This window comes from Accipiter gentilis, chromosome 18, assembly GCF_929443795.1.
Source record: "Accipiter gentilis chromosome 18, bAccGen1.1, whole genome shotgun sequence".
NCBI classification, from domain to species: domain Eukaryota; kingdom Metazoa; phylum Chordata; class Aves; order Accipitriformes; family Accipitridae; genus Astur; species Astur gentilis.
In genome coordinates, this window is record NC_064897.1 from 15,515,783 (window position 1) to 15,535,771 (window position 19,989).

At 40.3% G+C, this 19,989-nt stretch overlaps 1 protein-coding gene across 1 annotated transcript in view; it reads left to right on the forward strand.

Annotated features, from left to right (window-relative positions):
• The window catches only part of MICAL3 (microtubule associated monooxygenase, calponin and LIM domain containing 3), a 184,541-nt gene that overhangs the window by 157,753 nt on the left and 6,799 nt on the right, over positions 1–19,989 (forward strand). The window contains exons 37-41 of the mRNA XM_049821547.1: positions 1,146–1,196; positions 3,044–3,151; positions 3,908–4,001; positions 8,527–8,577; positions 18,218–18,283. Coding sequence (XP_049677504.1) covers positions 1,146–1,196; positions 3,044–3,151; positions 3,908–4,001; positions 8,527–8,577; positions 18,218–18,283 — 370 coding nt within the window. The remainder of the gene's footprint in view (positions 1–1,145; positions 1,197–3,043; positions 3,152–3,907; positions 4,002–8,526; positions 8,578–18,217; positions 18,284–19,989) is intronic.

Here is a 19,989-nt window from a genome sequence, read left to right on the forward strand (position 1 = left end):
CAGCAGTGAATTAATTTAGTGTTGTTTAATGTAGTGTCTTTCAAGAGAAGCATCTTGTGAAGAATTCCTAATGTAAATGCCTTGTGGGTCTCGTGTTTATAGGTGTGTGTCATTGTGTATGTGTGTTTGTCATTGTTCCCGTAAAATTGTGGTATTGTGATCAGACATGCATTTTGCTACCATAGGTAGCTTGCTTTTTACAGAAGGTTGCATACATGCTGAAGTTGTTCTATGGCTTTTCATTTGTGACTGTTTTTAGTTAATTGAATGTGAAAATGCAAAATGCTGGCCGTTTGCCCAGAATGGCACAATGCCCTCTGTACTTCATGACACAAGGGAAATTCACCTCTCTCATAAACCCTAAGTAGTTTACTTGCCTTATTTTTGGGTACAGGGTAATGTAGAATGTCCTCGGGTAGAGAAGGTAGTGATTTTCTCCTCCAGTTGTCCTCCCGTTGGTTGTCCTCCCGTTGGTTGTCCTCCCTGTGATTTTAGCTCCTCAAGCTCTCTGGATGCTCTCTTTTTAGACAGAGAAATTACATTACTGTGGGACACATACCCACTCTGAGCCCAACTGGTGTTCTCCTGTCACTAAGCAGTGAGGAAGATTTATGATGTTAAATGCAAATGATCATTTGTATGAAGTAGCGATAATTTAAAACCATGCAATAAACACAGTTCCTAGGAGAGTTGTAAATCAGATTGTAAATGGAGAGTTGTGTGACAGAGCCACTTTGCTGAGCAGGTTCAGACCAAACATGCCCCAGCATAAGCCATTATTCCAAATCCTAAGCCAAAATTTTGTATGTGTATGTATGTGTACTTGCTTAGTGGACATGAAAACCATAGGTTGATAAAGGCCAAATAATTCCTCTAGAAAAAGATATTTCCAAGTTGACTGTATCTTTAAAGAGGCTGCCAAAGCTAATTGCCTTCAGGAGAGTGCTAGAAACTTGATTTTGTAGACTGAAGTTCCATTGTGCTTCATCAGTCTGGGTCATGTTCAGCATTTGCACAATTTTATGTTTCATTTAAAACCAGCTTTGTTTTATTACTGTGCATCTGTTTTCAATGTTGAACTGATTTTGCTTCATTTTGTGCGTTTGTTTTGTTTTTTTTCTTCCTTTACCATTCCCCCTTTAAAGTCGATTTATGTACCACACGCCTTGGCATTCAAGAGATCATATTCGTCAAAGGTAGTGTCTCCATTCCCACTAGCTGGCCATTGTTGCATTGCATGTCCCTATATTAACCCATTGAATCCATAGCTACCCATCACATGTGCACTAACATCACAAACATTGACTGTGCATGCGTGAGATGTTAGCAGATGTGGGCAGCAAATTCTTTGTAGAGGTTGTCTACCAAAAATGCACTAAGCTTTGAATTGTCTGTCTGATTAGAATGCATGCAATTATCAGTGCACAGCAGTGCACCACTGTACAGTGATGTAGATGATCTTTGAGCTTCAGAACAAATTGGTTTTCAAGGCAATTAAATATGTATGCATTTTTTTTTTTACCACTTAGAATATGAGTTCAAGTGAATCATCACACTTTAATCAGTGTCCTTCAAAATTGTTGAGTTCACTGAAATCTTAGTGAAACTCTGTATCAAGCTAAAATCAAGACAGAAGTTGCATTTCTATTTCAGGAATGTTGCTGCTTTCTGAAATTATTGTCCTGTCTTCACAGTCACAGCATGGGTTAGGAAAGTCACACCCTCTATCACTTTACCTTCTGATTCGGGTATCATTGTGGGTTTTGTGTTTTAAAAAAAGAAAGAAAGAGCAAAGTGTTAACTTCTTGGAGCTTTAATGATGGTGCTCGCTAACCACCTATCTGAGGGATTTTTAATAGAGCTATGATCCTACCTTAAACTCTATTCACTGGGAACAATAAATCAGAGGTAGACTGACCAATGTGGCAGTACAATAACTAGATAAAGCAAATTTCAGGGTGCTCTGTCTTAACATTTTGTCCTTAAAGTTGACTGTCCATGGAGAAGATCTCTTTCCAGAATTGGAAGACATCTGTTTACAGCTGTCCCTTAAGGCTTACATACATGTATGTGGGAATAGAGTTCTTTTCTTCACTGTAGTTCACTTAATGCAGTTGTAAAGTTTCTATGACACTCTTAAAAGTCTACGAGAGGAAGCCCTTCTGGACTACAACACAACCAACTATTACACCTGCTAAGATACTAAACCCCATTTCAGGAATGTTAAAAAGACCTATTTATTTTTAAACTAGTTTCACTGGGAGAAAAGAAGAGGAGAAAATACCTTTCTATGTCTATAAATGTAGCCTTTTTCCTTTTGGATGGCTTCTGGTGTTGTAATATTCTAGTTTTAGTTTAGGGGTGGTTTGCTCTGTTTTACACCAGCCAGTTTTGTGGGGTTGCTCTTGAGAATGGATTTCCCATCTCACACCAGAATGTCATTCTGCTTTCAAATGTCTTTTTGCCTTCTGGATTCATGGAAAAGTTGCCCAAATTTACACAGGTAGACATTACCAGTTATACCAGTGTAACTCCCAACTATGGTTGTTCTTGCTCCAGAACAAAACAGGGAGAAGGGAATACCAATACAACTACACTAGTCTATAATAATTTCTTAGTTTATGCTGCTATACCTGTTCATGTAGACATGCCTATACCCTCTTTTAAAATGAAATCAAGGTGACTCCTCTATATGGTACTTACTGATTTAACTAAATCCACTTGGCTAAATCTATCGAGAAATAGAGAAATTGATTTGATCTTTGGGGAGAGGTTTCATATAGCAGTGGAAGACAGGGGTGGGACATGGTGTAAAATCACAGCTTTGCAGTTGGCTTATATGCTCCTTCACTTCTGATTTCACCCTGAAATTGTTGCTCACTGCACTGTGAACACCTTTGCCTACAGAAGCTTGAGTTTTGACACAGCCATGGCAAAGACAGAACATCTCCCTTCCGAGATTTTGGAAGAGAAAATGGTCATCCCTCCCTGCCATACCTCTGAGCATGTAAATAAAATCTGGTTCTGTTTTCCCTTCCTTCAGAGAGCCTACACAGAAGAGGAACTGAATGCCAAGCTGACCCGGCGAGTACAGAAAGCTGCCCGTAGACAAGCCAAGCAAGAGGAGCTAAAAAGGTTACACAGAGCTCAGGTAGTGTCTCGTAGTCTTCTTGTCATGGCAGAGAGCTAACTCTATGTGAAAGCACCATGATCCTGACATTTCTCTGAGTGTGTCAGAAGAGAATCCAGAGATGGATCTTTCCTCTGTTTCTACATGATTGTCCTTCCTCCTACTCCCTCTTTCAATTTTGATACCATGTCACAGACATGGGAAGAATGGCTGAAACCTATCGTGATAGTTTTAAAGTGAGAAAAATAATGACTATTACACCTTTCTAGTTGGAGATGAGTGAAGCATCATGCACTGAATGGAACAGAGATAGTCAGATAATATCTGATAAAGCTGCACCTATCATTGCTTTGCTAGTTTATGCTGCTGGGTGAAGTGTTACCACATTAACTTGTAATTACTGGAGAATCTGTTGGAAAACTGCTGGCATCGTCTATAGGTGATGGTATTTGTTTAAAACTTGAAGTAGAGGCTCAGCTGACTGAATAGCATGACCTTTCACTTCAGCATTTAAGAAGGTGATTGGAATTGTGGCAAATGAGTATCAAGGTGTTTGCAAAATTAGGAGGTAGGATGCAAGGGGGTGGGGAGGATGTTGTCACTGGAGGGGCTGTGATGCTAGCTTTTGAAGCAGTTAGCTTTTGAAGAAGTGTATCGTTGAATACAAATACTTGTTTTTGAAAAGGCCAATTGAAGTCACTTAGTGCTGGATGAGTGCTGCAGACAGAGCAGGAGAATTGCTGTTGGTGAGGTTATACTCCATTCTTCTCTGAACAGATCATCCAGCGGCAGCTTGAACAAGTGGAAGAGAAACAGAGACAACTCGAGGAGAGAGGGGTTGCTGTGGAGAAGGCCCTTCGGGGAGAAGCAGGTATCCATCAGAACTTGGTTTGCTTTTTAATGTTTTCTTATCAAGTGCTTGTGCAGTAGTCCATAGCTGCTTAGATTTTAGAGGCAATTGGACCATTATAGCCTAGAGATAGAGTCCAATGGGGAATCCATTCTCCGTTTTCTTCTTTCTTTTTGAGGCCTCGTTTTTCCTGTGTTTCTGCTAATTCTGGGACTTCCCTGTCGGCAAAGACTTAGTTTGCTTGTCTTTGCCTGAGGCTTAGGAGGTAATTCTCTGACTATTAATAATGGCTGTCTTAACTGTTTCTGCATATTACTGGATATTACAGCTAGAAATTTGCAGGGGTTTCCTAGCTGCAATTCATATAAAGCTGTCACAGTAAGAGAACCCTGTTTGTTTGTTAAGGAAGTAATTGTGAAATTGTGTGTGCTTTCTCTATTGTGTTGGATTATCAAGGTAGTGTCCTTACAAGGGACCATCACAGAACATCTTCCTCACTGCACAGCCCAGCACACTGGCTACTTTCGACAAAGTTGTGCAGAGCAGAAATGCACACATGTACTGAAAGGTATTCATGTGAAGCTGTTAAAGGAATGTTATGTGTACTTGAAATTTAATTAAATGAGTATCACCTGATCTGGCAAGTGTATGAGTGGAGGAGTACTTGGTTCAGAGAATGCTGATGGTAGTATAATGATTTGGAAAAAAGAATCCCCAATTGCAAGGAGTCGAATATCCAACAGGCAAATGCAGTGTGCGCATACCTGACAGGCCCAGGATTATGTCCCTGATTACAAGGGTCAGAGATCAGAAATGGTTATAGTGGAATAGGTGTTTGGAAAATGTTTTGGCTCATTGCTTGGATTGAAGAGCCACCACTATGCCTGTGAAGATGGAACTTGATTAAGCAGTGAAGGTTCACCAGAGGAAAAGTCTGTTGTGACTTCCCACCAATTACTACTTGTCCAGGATTAGATATGTCTGATGCTCCATAAGGGTATGCCAAAGCAGCAGGACTGAGTGGTTGCCAAAGCAAATAGGTACTACAAGTATGGAGAACAATCTTGAGGACTTCAACGGTTTTGTGATCTGACTGGCTTTTTCATTTGTGGGTTCAAAAAAGTAGCCTTGTGCAAAAATTCTTTCTTTGTGGTGGTGCCTCCTTCCTTATGCTGTGTATTTCTGTGTAGCCTCACTCTGTTCTCTGGCCTGCCAGTTACTGCACTTACTAAAATCACCTCTCTTATCTCTAATTGTTCTTTTCCTTTTTCTTCTTTTCATCTGGAAGTCTGTCTTGATTACTCAGCTGCTAAATGACTTTCACATAAGACATGTCAGCACAAGTGGGAAATCTTAGCATCTGAGAGAACATTCTTCATGATATAGTGCTTTCTCATTGAAGAATGCCTAAAAAACATTCAGAGAGGGCAGAATATGACCAAGAGTAAGAATTACTATTTTGTATGGAAAACTGCAGAATTAAACCCTTCTATAACTAACTTCTCACTCCCAGCTCTCCCAAAATGGAAGCAGTCTTAGATGAGCTTGTGTATTTGTGAATTTCCTAGCAGAATTATGAAATCGTAGGTCACTCTTTGGAAAATTAATCTCTTTTCTTCAAGAAGTCTCTAGGGTAGGCTTTGCTCTTGCAACATGTTTCCATCAACAGATCATACATTATGGTTACAGAAGTTTAACTCTGTCATAAAGAATTCACCAGCCTCAACTCTTCCAGTTATTTCAGGGGATTAACAAGTAACACATTCTGTTGGGGGGAGGAAAAAAAAAAAGCATGTTCTAACCTGTGTTGACTGAAACACAAGATTGTAAATTAATTCCTTGCTTCACCTCTCTAACCACTCTTGCATGGACATTTTACGTGTTTGCAATAAAATAAATTAATTTCTTAAAGTCTGTGGCATCGCATTCCATGAGTGCAATTAATTTCTGCCTCCAATAGCCATTAATTTCTTCAGGAGGGCAGTATAATTTTCTTTAATCTGCATTGCCTAAGATACTGACCTAACAGTGACCACCACATTCAGCAAGCACCATTGTGTAAAGCTGTGGAGTCATGCTCTTGTCTCTGGTCCCTCCCCTAATGAAACCATGTAAACAAAAGTTAAAAAAGGGAAGGGCAGTGTATGAAGTGGTGGCGTCATCTGAAAAAAAAACAACTCGCCAACCTCTTTCCTTTTAATAAGCTTTTACAAGGGGAAGAAATGGGTGATGGTGGGAGGTATGCCTCCTGTGCACATACTCTGTCCACATAAATAGAGAAGGATTGCAATGCAGGAGCAAAGTAATGGCTGTCCCATAGACAGCAACCAGTATTAACTGTTCTAGGAGAACATATTAGGCTCTGTAATGAGTGGGTTATTCAGCTTCCCTCTCTGTAGGGAATGAACAAATAATTCACTGGCTTTGAAATACAAAGTTTTAGATAGTATTAGTCGTAGTTTCCTACTACTAGGTATTTGAAAATCCTGATGGAAGAAACAGAATTCTGTATTTTGTAATGATTCTTTTCTTTTTCTATTGTAGAAAAAAGATAGACAAGACCATCTGAACTACTTGTCTGTCATTTACCACCTTTTAGCATGTTGCCTGTTAGTCATCTTTCCTGTCTGTGAAGAATTTCAAATTTTGCTTTTGTAGAGGTCTTCCATTAACTTTAATTGCTCAGATCGCTGATCTCTGGACCTCTTTCCATTTTTAGAAAAAAATATTTTTCATTTGGACTGGTAAGAACAAAACCCAGTACTATAGGTAAGAATTTGTTTACTCTAGACTAATTTTGCTTCTGTTTTCCATCCATTTTGCATCATCGCTAATATGTTCTTGCCAAGTGACTTATATGAGAAGACTGTCCACAAATTCTTCACAGCAATGCCCTGCTGTCTTCCTGAGAGATGGCAGATAATTTAGATCTTAGTAATAGGTACAGACAGCTCAATACTCTTTCCAGGAATTTCACTCATTATCTGATAGTTGTCAAGTTGGAGTATTTGGATGATGATACTAGCTTCAACTAATCAGACTCAGAAATAATTTGGAGGTCACTGTCAACTTTAATTTTGACAAAATAATTGCACCTTGTTGGCTACTTCCTTGTATTTTCCTTTTTTAAATTGGCTCAGGTGCAGTTGGTCTTTTATTCTTTTAAAAGCTGAATGCTCAATCTAACATTTAGGTTCTGATTCAATAAATGATCTCACACCCTATGATTACTTAATTGCCTTAATATGTTCTCTGTGATTATCTTTGAAAATCTCAGCCTTTGATAGTTGCATTCATAGCAAGAATGAATGATTTGGAATGTAAGCTTTATTTCAAGTGACAATGTAAGCTCTATTTCAGGTGACAAGTTTGTCATATACAGGTGGTCTAAGCTTTTGTCATCCCCTTTTTTCCTTTGCTTCATGGTATTTCACTGCAAAGGTAAAGTAGGATAATCTCAATGAAAAATTTTCCCATTTTTCTGCGGTGTCCCAAGAGACACCTAGAATGGGATTGCTATTAATGTAACACTACTTCATATTATAGTGCATTCGCCTGTTTGGACATGCTTATGACTTTGATTTTCTGTGTGGATTTTTCATTTTTTTCAAATATTAACTTAAAAATATGTAAAATCAGAAATTTCTGGAACCTTTTTTTTCTCCCTTATCCTCCTTTAGCATACACTTTGATAGTCATTTTTAAGAGCTGGGAATATGTATCCTACTGTCAGATCAATACTGAAAAATTTAAGAGCCACCTCTTTACATCAAGTGAATCGTATGCAGTGAGAAATAGTGCTCTCGGTACTCCCATCTGTCTCTTCCCCAAAGAAACATTACACGGTGCTAGACTCATGGTTTACCTGTCTCTAGCAGCTGTGGACATACATGTCTCTGTTCTGTACACTTCTGTGCAGATTCTTCTCTGGCATAGATACTGCATTAGCAGAAACACACATACCCATCTTTCTACACTTAGGCGTTTGCCATTCGCATCAGCACTCAGGCAGTGCCTGCCACCCGTGTGCTGTACACTCGCATCTTCCACTCACTTGCCTGGAAGCAATCAACCCTTTACACCTTTCCTGCAGCTGACCTAAGAAATTACAGTTTCCTTCTGACATATTGCTCAGCATGTAAGCAACAAGATTAGTTCTGCTTTTCTCAGCAAGAACAGGAAAGACATCAGTCTCAGGTGCTGATGCAGGCTGAAATAGGTCAAGTGTCTCTGTGTAGACTTCTTGATTCTTCCCCTTGGAAGTCCTTGCCTGCCTGCTGGGATTTTTCTCCTCATCTTCCCACTATATATGTTTGTGATGTATTTGTGTGTGTGTACACATATATGTATATATACAGAGAAAGAGAGACATACAATTTTTATTTTTATATATATATGTGCCCACCTGTATAGCTGTATGTTTCTTGTTTGCCTTTTTTTTTTGTTGTTTCTGTCTGTATGTCTTTTTCTCATATATTGCTTTGATTGTGTGGGGCTAGGGTGGGTATCTGATTCAATAACTGTCTTCACCAATTCCTTGTTGTAGACTATTGGGGAGAGTCTTATTACAGTGACCTCATCGACTTGCATCTGGGTGGTATGTATGGCTGAACCTCCTGCTGACACTAACCCTGCTGACACTCCTCCCCACCCCTCCCTTCACCTACTTCTCCCATCCTTGGCTCACAAACAAGAAGAAACAGCCCTTGCACATGACTGGCTATAGCAGAACCCCTTTTCCAGCTCAGGAAGAGGAGAACCTGGCATGCTCCACAAACCATATGTAAGGCTCCCTCTTCTATTTTCCACAGTGCTGATTATTTTAAAATTTACTTACTGTTTTCACTCCAGCCACGTTCCCTGCTAGCAGTGGAAGGCTGTTCTGTTTTTTTGCTTCTCCTTTGTACAGTCCAACTCTACCATCTCTGTAGGAAAATACTGTAACGTGAAGGGGGCAGCAGAACTGATCTGCTCCCAAGAGCTAACAGCACTGTAAAGGATTAGTCATGCCATTGTCTCCCTCTTCCCCTCCTGAGGCTCGTTTGCTTCTTCCAAAAAAGCCAGAGCGTGTTGATGATCTAACAAAAACAAAATGCTCCCTCAAGGAACTTTGGAAACACTTGTAGATGACAGACTCTTCTTCTTTCTTGTTTTTTCTTACTGTAAGGTCAGGAGAGAATCTGCTGTTGACAGTTCCAGTCATTTTTGCTGGAATCTGCTGTTTGAGTTTCCAGTCGGCCCAGTTTGCATCATTACACAGCTAATAAGCTTCTTGCTATGTTGGGTTTTTTAATATCCCATTTAGGGCTAAACACATGTTACAGTGTTTAGCTCTTTTTCGCTTAGCGATTATAATCTGGTCATCACGCTGCACCATGATTCTGCATTTCTTTAATTAATGTTACTTCCTGAATCCCTTAGTAGGTGGATAACTTTGGGTTGCAAATGGCATTTGTTTAGCATTTGCCCATCTTGAAAATTAAATTCCCTTTGCTAGTTTAATCACCCTAAATCTATTCTTATAAAATTAACATGTCTGTCAGTGGATCCAAGAGAAAGGAAACTCTGCCTGGTCTGCCTGGTCATCAGAGAGTCTCATTTCATTTGTCTTTCAGAGCGTAAAGTTGCTTGAACTGAGCTGTGTTTTTGTTGAGGGAGTGCATTACAGTCCAGCTGCACAGAGTGGAAGATCCACACGCTCTAGGCCTGATCCAAGACACATCACTAGAAGTCTTCCCCTGATTTCATTGTGTTTTGCATTTGGTCATTCAAACATAATCTTGCTGAGGCTTTTACCTGTCATTTTTTCTCCTCCTCCACTGGGAGGCTGTCCCACGTAGTATCTATCTGTAGCTGGCTGTTGGGAATGACCCCAAATTGTCCTGGAACAATAAGCTTTTACTGAACAACATCCACCTGAGTTAAGAGCATCCACATAAGTTCAAGTTTCAAAATGGAAGACTTCGCTGCTTAGTAGACCTAATTTGTTGCCCAGTTCCCCCGTGCTAATTTGATGTGATAGTCCTCCACTAGCCCTGTGCTTAATTCACTGTTCAGTCCCTCTGGCATTCTTTCCTGGGGTGGTATCTTCTGCAGTGAGACTTTAAAACTGTCTTCCTGTTCATGTCCATCAGGGCTGGCCCATACTTGTATGTTCATAGGGTAGGAGCTGTAAAAGGGTTGATGCTGAATTACACTTAACAGACCCTTATCCCTATTTAATGCTATTTCCACTATACCTCTCCCTCCTCCTGCTTCTCCTAATGCCTCTTTAGAGACAGCAATCCCATCAAAATCACCAATAGTGGCTTTAAGAAATGCAAAATTATCTTTACTTAAAGGGACACTGTCACTTAAAAAATTGCTGTGTTGAAGAAAATCTTAATTGAATATTGACTTTACTGTTTATCTTTTTTGCGTGTTTGCTTTTTCCACTTCTCTGAACTCAGTTACCCCAGAGTGGTCATTTTTGATCTTCTATAACAGGCTGGTTTTATTTATAGGGTGACTCAGTCACTTGGGCTTCCAACAGTCAGAGACAATGTTCACTCTTTTAAAAATGGTTGATGCATTTTAAAACTGTATCAAGTTTCTGCACCTCTCAAAAATACCTTTTTTTGAAACAAGCTTGAAAAAACTGTATTGGGCAGTATCCCTTTAAATGCAATGAGCCTGCCTGGAGTATGTGGCTTTACAGTATTGTTTTGTTGCCTCTGTAATTTGCTTTATATTTGCTTTTGGGGCTGCCAGAACACTTTTGCCAGAAGGGATACATTACTCTGATGATACTGGTCACTATTCAGTGGCAGATGTAGAGCTCAGCTTCAAAATTAACATGTCTGTGCAGGATGCTGCATCTGGGTGAAGTCCCATTAAAATCCCTGGAATGCCATGTGGCTGTGTGGTCCTGCTGAGTGCTATAAGCAGCTAGGATGGCTGTGTAGTTAATTATTCTACTGGCAACTTGTGTCTCTGAGGCATAGGCATGACTCTAGAGTCATGCTGTCAGTAGAATGATAAGCAAAATTGCAAAATACTTTGAGAAGTTATCTGTAAATTGATAATTTTTGAATTATTAGGACAATAATTTATTCTGCATTTTCTTTACACTAATGAGAGTTGCGTTTCATTTAGTTGTTACAGATTGCGCAACAACTTCTGCAAGGGAGTGGTAACTTCTGACATCCTTGGTCAAGTTCCAGTTTGCAGGATTACAGATTGCTATCTTAACTACCCCTGTTGCTCTGCTCAGATGCCATAATCCTCTCTTCCTGTTCTAGAATGTCATGGTTGCTGTAAAGCAGATGTTTCATTTCACGCTACAGATGGTCACATTTCAATTCTGAGTAATTATTCCTATGTGTATATCGTATATGCAGTTATGTTAAAAGAACATTACAAAGGTTGCAAAGTCAACTGAAATTAAGATTTTGTATTATGTTGATATATCAACAGTTTTATAACCTTTAGATCCACTGCAGAGAATTCTGCCTCATCCCCTTATGGAATAACTGGTAGCAACACTAGGTTGTCATCCTCTGTGTAGATCCTCATGGAGAGGAAATGGGACATGGTCAGTGGATTTCACAGATGTTTGCTGGCAGCTGTGGAATGGTGAGACTTGAAAACACGGACTCTGAGCCAGACACTGGAAGGATGCAGCGGTCTGGTGGATACACACTCTTTGTCCCTTTTATTCCTTCTTTCCAGATAGTTCTTGTCCTAATCCTGTCTTTTTCCATCCAAAGCTCCTTACCCCACTTCCACTTTCATTCTCAGTCCCAGTTTCTGCTTCTCAGGCATTTAATTTTAATCCTACCTTCTTGACAAATCCTAGTATTCTACCCTTCAGACCTCCTGTTCTTCCCTGCTAGCTGTTCCTAGTCTTTCACTCCTGCTCTAGTCTTCCCACTGAGTCACCTCAGTCTGAATCCCTGCTTCTGGCCTTCTCCCAGAATTTTTGGGCTCTGGTCTCTCTTCTACCCAGCATTATTTGTCTCGGAAATTGTAGGTCATATCTTCTCCAGAAATCTGCCTTTCCCCCCTTACCCCTTTCCCCCTCTCCTCTCTGTCTCTTCTCCTTTAGTAGTTTCCATTATTAGTCTCCTTGCTTAATTAGTCCCAGCCCTACTTCCTCCTTACCCATCAGTTCCTTGTCCCAGTTTGTTCCTCGTCTGCCTGTGGAAAGTACCTCCGTTGTTCCCTCTGTGTTCAAATGAGTGGCTTCCTTTTCCTTGCACCCAGAAGGGAATCATTGAGGAAACAGCTCCACATTCCCATCTTGCTTTTCTCTTGGCTGGAGTATGCCAAGACAGGCAAGAAGGATATAAGGAAGACAGCTGGTGTGTTTGATAGTGCAGATTTCAGACATATGTTCTCCCTTTTGTCAAGTGCCTTATGAACATCAGGTAAACAGGGGAGAAAAAGTGCGATTGCATTATTTTTTTTTTTTAATTCTTTGTACTTTGTTTAAAGAATACTCTACAACAGCTTCACTTTTTATTAACTTCTTCATAATACTTGAGCTGACTACATCCTTCAAAGTCCTGTAGATGTAAGTCTGCAGGGCTGGAGTCTGATATACTCAAGTGGGAACAGTCCTATTTCTTGTGATTGACACACACAACTCTCCTAGAAGAGGAGTGGAGTTTTAAGATAAACATTGTTTTCACAGTCCACAGTTGCTTTTGACACTGAAGTGAATTGGTAACATGTTTTCTTTGCTGTAAATTTGGAGCAGGAAAGAGCACTTGATAAGCAGAACTTGTTAAGTATAATTAAAGTACTTTTTAGGTAGTGGAAGCAAAGCAATTACCATTTACCTGCTTCTTTCTTCACACGTCTCACAACTGCACACAAAAACTAACAGTCTTAGGCGACAGGGTCAGTGCAGGACTGTACTAATTCTGACTACATTTTGAAGTGCCTTGAGGTCTGGTAGAAGCAGAAGATTTCTGTGCAGTTGTTTGTATGTATATTCTGCTCCAACTGTTGCTTTCCCTAGTTTTCTTTCCCCTCCCTGATCCTCCTCCCCACCCACCCCCACCCCGCCTTCTGCTGGATAAATAAAGGTGTGGTTCAGTCTGCATGACAATTCAGTGGTCTGTGAGTTTTCCCCAGGTTTCTTCTAGTGATTGTGCTTTAGATGATATTGGGTTGGACACAGTTTTAGTAAACTGTTAGGTCAGACATAATGAGTGATGTGCTTATGGGATAATTGTCAGAATCCTTGCCCTCAACTTTATAATACCTGCAGTTGTGTGGATACTATTCTCCAAGAGGTGGCTTTCTGTATTCTCGCTCTTTTACAATGCTGCTGCTGTTGAACAGCTGCACCAAATAGTAAAGTTGGAATGCTTTATTTTTCAGTACTCGGGTTTCTGACCATAACTGATTTTTAAAAGGTGGGAAAAAGGATATTTCCTGTGATCAGTGCACAGTTTGTCTTACTGATGTCTTTTGGACTGATCCTTATTTTAAGCACCAAGTTAAAATTAGAGTTCTTAGTGTGCCTGCTAAATGGGTGTTGGAAGTTGTTAGTAGAATAAGAATTTCTAAAGTATCATACTCTTAGCTTGTGAGGTCAAGTAGCAGCATGAGAGCCGAGATTAGCCTCAGAGCTGGATTTCCTGCCCAGTGTTACTGATTTCCAAACTGCCCTAGTTACTTGTAAATATAGAAATCAAAGTTGTTGGATGCAAAGCTTACAAAGGATGTGATCCCATTTGGTCTGTGGTGTATCTGTTCGAGTCATTTTGATTTGCAGTGGCTCACTACTCAGAAATCATCACAGCTCTCGCACCACAGGACATGGGCAAATAGTGAAGGTCATCAGTGTGAGCTGTAGCTTGGGATAATGGTGTCTGCCACCCCAAACTTTCTGCTGTGCTTTCTTCATCCTGATTGATCGTTTTTACTACTATGCTTCAGATTATGAAGAAATGTTATGCAGCTACAGCAGAAAAGGGCAAAAACAGTCCTGAAGTATTGCTCTTTGAACAAAAGGAAAATCAAAGGTAGAAAAGATGACAACAGTCTAGTGTAGCTTGTGTAATAAAGAACAACATACAGTGAAAAGGAAGGTATGTTTTCATGGTGTCTATACAATCTCTGTTCCCTGTTTTGGTGGTGGTGAGCTACGGTATTTATTCTTGGCCTGGCTCTTGGTTTCCACCACTGTAGCAAAGTCTGCAATCTCTCAAGGGTACCACGACAAACAAGGTCTTTCTTGTCATGACTGCATGAAAGATTTCCCAGAAGGATCTGGCAAAGGCTTCTTTTCACAGAGGCAAGATAATTCATGTCACTTTATTGATGGGACGTGCCTAATCTGCAAGGCAGAGCTTCTATCTCTCCAGAATGTTCAGTGTGCTCGGGAGCTGGGGCATGGTCCTTTCCTCAACATGCTGCAGCTCCTGGCTACATACCAGACACCCCGTGCGCCCTTCTGAATGCCTCTGCTTGCCTCTCTGCTACTTGGGCTGCTGAGCTCTGCTTTGAAGGCTTTACGTGCATTTCAGAAAAGTTGCCTTGTGGCATTGAAAAGGAACAACTGGTGATTAACACAGTCTGTTGGTGGGTTTGCCTCTCTGGGGAAAAAATAAGTCATAATTTTCTGTCCAGAACCTATGGTCACACCTCAGACTCTTGCTGACAGCACAAAGGGAACCTGAGAAGTGAATTGTCACAGAAATGTTTTTTCTCTTACCCTTCATCTTCTTCTGAGAGAACTGCCTCAGTGGGGCAGTGGGTAGCTTGTATTGCTGCTGCTGGCAGCACTCTTCCTATCCTGTGGATGAAGACCTGTGTTGCCAGACCTGGCCTGAGATTTTTGGTGGTCGAGGAAACTTAAAGAGAAAGGGGATTGGGTTTTGTTTTGGTTTTTTTCATTTGCTTATCAAAATTTTTTTCCCACTGGCCCTGACTCCATGGCCAGGAAAACTGTCTTGCAGTGATGATCGTGCTTTTAATTTAATGAGCCCATGAAGTGGTGATTTTTCTTCTCTAAATAATAATATAACAATAATTCTATATACTGTAGGATTGGTGATGGCTTTGGGAGAAATAAGAAGACATGTAAGGATTTCCATTATGCAGTTGGACAAGTGATAAGGGCAAGGTAGATGAGATGGTTTTTGACACCATACTGTGAACAAGGGTATTGTATAGGTCTCCTTTTTAATAGTACTGGATGATGAGTTCAGCCTTTTCCCAGGGTTATCTTTAAACATACAAAGTGAGAGCTCTTGCTGTGAAGTTGCATTTTTTTAAAAATTAACCTTGACAGGAATGTGAACGATCTGATGATACACATCACTGTCTAAACTCATCAGCTGGCTGAGGGAATGCTTTTTCCTTTTATCAAAATGATCTTTTTTTTTCCATGGTACTCTGTTTCTGAAACAGTTAAGAGGCCTTTTCTTGAAAGAGTTCATCTGAAGGAATAGCAAAATGTGTGACATGGAATACACTTAAAGATTTGTCACTATCAGTGAAAAATCTTTCTCCATTTCAGGAAATATGATAAAATAGTTTTCCTCTTAAAGTTACAAAGTTCCTGTTTCACTCTTCTTGTAGTATCTGTACCACATGTATCGATACTCTTTATTAGCAAGGGTGGGGAGGCAGTTTTCATGACTGTCACCTTAGAAATTTTTTTTAAAATATATTTAGAATTCTACTGCATTATATGTATTTTAGAACATAATAATTGGTGTAGTTTTCACAGCTTTAGAGAACTAGAAGAGGTAAGTTTTCAGGTTGCACTTTATCTTCACTGTTAAGGACCTCCAGTACATAAGGAACACTTTTTAAAGCCTTGCTAATCATCCTGGGCTGGACTTCCAAAGCAACTGTAACGATCATATAACATGTATTCACTGATGCAACTATAATTTACATCTGGAGTAATTGGAGGAAAGGTTCTTAATAGTACAGGTTATGTTCATTACCTTACTGAAAAGCAACGTTAACATTTCCAGTAGCAAGATTATTATAGATGCCATGGACTTTGTAACTTGATTCAAGGACATGTTTTCCTTAGGCAAGAGTGGGAGGATAATATTTCTGTTAAAAAATAGTACAACTAAGAGCAAAGGAAGAAAACACAATTGCAGCGTGTGGGTTCAGTATTACACCCTTCTGCTATGTAAGTCCTGTGACTTTTTGCTGAAGACCAAAGATGGTATCTTCTCCTAGGATCAGCCCCTTTGCTTAGTGATGACAAGTTAGTAGTTAGTGGTCATGTTGCAATGAGATGAATGGCATTTTCACATACCAGATATTTATTTTCAGATCAAATATGGTAAATTGGGAATTCCTCACCAAGTCTGTATGTCCATGGTTTGAAATGTATAAATATAGCTGCTTTTGAGTTATCAACATTCCATACACACACACACAAGATTCTGAATGAAATCTCAAACCCTGAAAAGTTGAAGTGGATTTTTCCATATAATTATATGTCTGTCTCCTGATCCCTGCAGGACCAAGTTAGAGAATTAAAGCATATATAGAAGAATTCATGCTGAATAAGATAGGATGTGAAATAAAAAAAATATAACAGGTATCATGCACTAAATGCTCTGCTTTGTATGGAAGCTTATTCTTCACAGTGCCTTTGCGGTTTGGGGTTTTTCTTGTTTGTTTTTGCTTTTGTAACCTAACCTGTGAAATGGCAATCATAGAAAAAAAAGCCCTAATATTCTTCCATTTTAAATGAAGAAGTCGGAAAATTCTGAACAACTAGAATTAAGATTCTGGTACTGTCAACTAATGTTGGTACGATCCTTTATTTGTAACTGTCATATGGCCAACTGTGGCACCTCTCCTAATGTTGCCCCTTCCTGCTCCCAGTACAGAGGTTTCTTCCTGTCTGAGAAAGCCACGCTGCTCAGTCACAGGCTTTGAAGCCGATGTGCTCTCCTTCTCACTCCAGCGTGTCCTCCGTGTGCTGGTCTAGTTCTGTGATGGTCCCTTCTAAAGCCTTCCCAGTTCACTGGTAGTCTAGTTCTGTAAAGCTGTCTCCAAACCACATATATGAAGCTCTGCTGACTTCTCCAAAATAAGTGTTATTCTTACCATATTATTGTTGTGGAGTTTATGCCTTTTCCCAACACAGAAATGCCTCCTCTTTATAAATGCGGTTGTGCATTGAGAGCAGTAAACGTTCCATTCTGCTAGCTCTGATGTTTCAGGCTCATCATCTTCCTGGTGCATATGTTCTCCTGTAACTATTAGTGATGTTGGTTATTTCCTTCTGTTTATCTCTGTAATATTAAGTACAGCTGAAAAGCAAATTCTCAGTGTTAAAACAGCTGAACCGATTTAGAGATGAGAAATGTTTGTCCTTCACTGGGTGATGAAAAAGATTCAATAAGTCACTGATACTAACAGAACTTGTAAGCTTTAAAATGCTTTGTGAAATGAGAATGTCAAGGGAGAGCTTTAAATTTACCATTTTAACTCTGCAAAGCCCTCAGTTGGTCATTGCCCCTGCAGATCCTGATGTAAATCACTTTTTTTATCCACATAAAAGCCTTTTCCCTTCAAAGCACAACAGTACAGTTGAGTAAATGTGTACTCACCATACTTGACACAGCAGATCCTGGCAGGCTGGTTCCATGTTAATCAGATTCTTCCCATGACTTTCCCTGTCTGAAGAAATTATTTTCCATTAAAAAGGACACTTTCACCATCAGTGGATGCTGCCATGGTGTTAAGAGCATGGTACTGATAAAGCTTTAAGGTAGGGTGGCTGCTTACAGCTGGTGTCTTATGCATGCAGGCGAGACTTTTTGTAACCCTGCTTGAAATTTGACATTTATCAGCAGGAGTTAAATATTCATCTCCGCTTGTCCTGACATCTTGTTCACAAACCTTTTGGTTAAAGACCATGTGATTGAAAAATGTATGTTAGGAAAAAGTACAGTAATAATAACCTCCTGCCTGGTATTTGTACAGCTCAGTAAGAGTTCACCAGTACCTCAGTCTACCTCTTACCTGTTATCTGTGCTTATTAGGGACATTATTCATCCGTAGACTGTATCCCTTGTTTCTGCTTCTCCATTTCTTGTATTTTTTCTTTTCTTTTCTTCTTGTGTTTCCTTTCTTTCTCACTCTTATGCTTTTTGTCCTTTGCTTGTCTTTTATTTCACCCCTTTCCTCCTCTTCCGTTCCACTTCCAACTTCCTTTTCCTCTCCTGCCTCTTCCTCTTCCTCGTTTGGTCCTATTGAAGTTGAGCCCAATGCCGGGACACCACGTCGTAGACCTCTCTCCTTCTGCCCTTGCTGTGCCCATGAAGGTAACGTAACCTCACACGCTCCCTGTTCTCCTTGACCACAGCTGGGTTGTCGTAGCAGCACTAGTCAGCTAGTGACCACAAGGCCCCCAGCCTTTTTCTTGCTGTGTCCCCAAACCAACCTTCTCAGTAGTAACCTGGTAACCAGCTTCTCTGAGCCTGTGGCAGGTTATTAAAGGTACAGTATCCCTTTTGCTAGTCCCAGCTGTGCTAGGGAAGGTGTAGTGACTGGGAGGGACATTGGGCAGCAGCGGTGGGAGCAGTAACATCACCCTTAAAAGTTTCTGTTTTCATTTGGTGGCTTCAATTTCTCTATTCCTCCTGAAAGCTGTTTGGAAGGTGGGGTAAGGGAAGACAATCTGCTTCCTTAAATACGGCCTTTTAATTAGTATATACGGATTAAAGGAATACTGTGTCTTTATAAGGACTGGTTTCTTTAAAAACCAACAAACCTTAAGCTAGATCAGTTTTCCCTCATCTGTCTTGCTGAGTGCATTCTTTAACTGTCCCAAATGGAGTTTGCTGTAGAGTTTCCATTGCCAAGGCATGGGGGAAGGGGTTGTTTATGTGTGTTCATGGTGTAATTTTGCTAACCACTTACTCTGCTTTCCATGGTGCTCCCTCACATCAGTTGTTGGTGCTCCCTCTCCAATCCTCCCATTATTCCTCTGCTCATTGGCTGTTTAAAAATACTTATGTATTTCATAGGTCAGTAGCGTTGTGTTTTTGGCTTTTTCTTAGAGGCATTTGTTTTCTATACATCCTGGCATCGGAAAGGATGGGGAGACTTCCCAGTGTTTTCATGGCGCCACAGCACTGGACATCTGCATGTACAGTCTCCCTCTCCTGTCGCCACGTGGGCATATTGTGCAGAGATGCTCAGAAAGGAATGCTTGGAACTGAGCAACACACTGGTATAAAGTCCACAGAGCTGGAGGCTCTTACGGTGGTACAACTGGGTCTGGTATTCCCCAAGGATCTGCTATTACTGTTTTTCAAAGGCAGGTATTCTCAGCCTGAGCTGCAGGTTACTAGGAGTTGCAGGCTCTCCTTTGTTTAGCTCCAGTGCAGCACTTCTCTGAGCTCCTAAGGATGGAGGCAGGGCTGAATTAACTAGCCATTAATGTGGTATTTGTGAAGTGTTTCCCAGAGTTTGAATAGTAAGCTTGCTGCTTGATTATTTTTAGCATCAAGATGACTATTTGAGAGTTTTTGATTTTGATGTAGATAGTATGTATGCTTAATAACAAACCTAGGCAGGGGTGTTAGTTACTTTAGGATGCCTAGGTTACATGCAGTGCAAGCTGATAGGATGCAGCAACTCAAAAATACTGTTGAGCTTGATTTGAGGTCTTGCTCCTGCCTCCAATTCCATGCAGGCAGCACATTGCTAGTGTCCTTGAGGGTGTCTGATATAAGTCACAGCATTCATCTGCAGGTAGTTCAGTGTGGAATCAGTGGTCCAGACCAGGAGACTGCTAGGAGGAGCTTCACTGGTAAGCTATTGCATTTGGTAAATTTTAACAGAAGGCTTTGAGAACAGCTTTCTGCGATTTATTCCACATAACTCCTGACAGACAAGAGATTCATCAGTAGACTACTGAGTAAGCTTAGGAGTGGGTTTTAAAATAAATGAAATAACAACTAAGAGTTCTGTACTAGGTGGCCAAGGCCCAAGGTATTTTTATTCTGCTTTGATATTAGCAAAT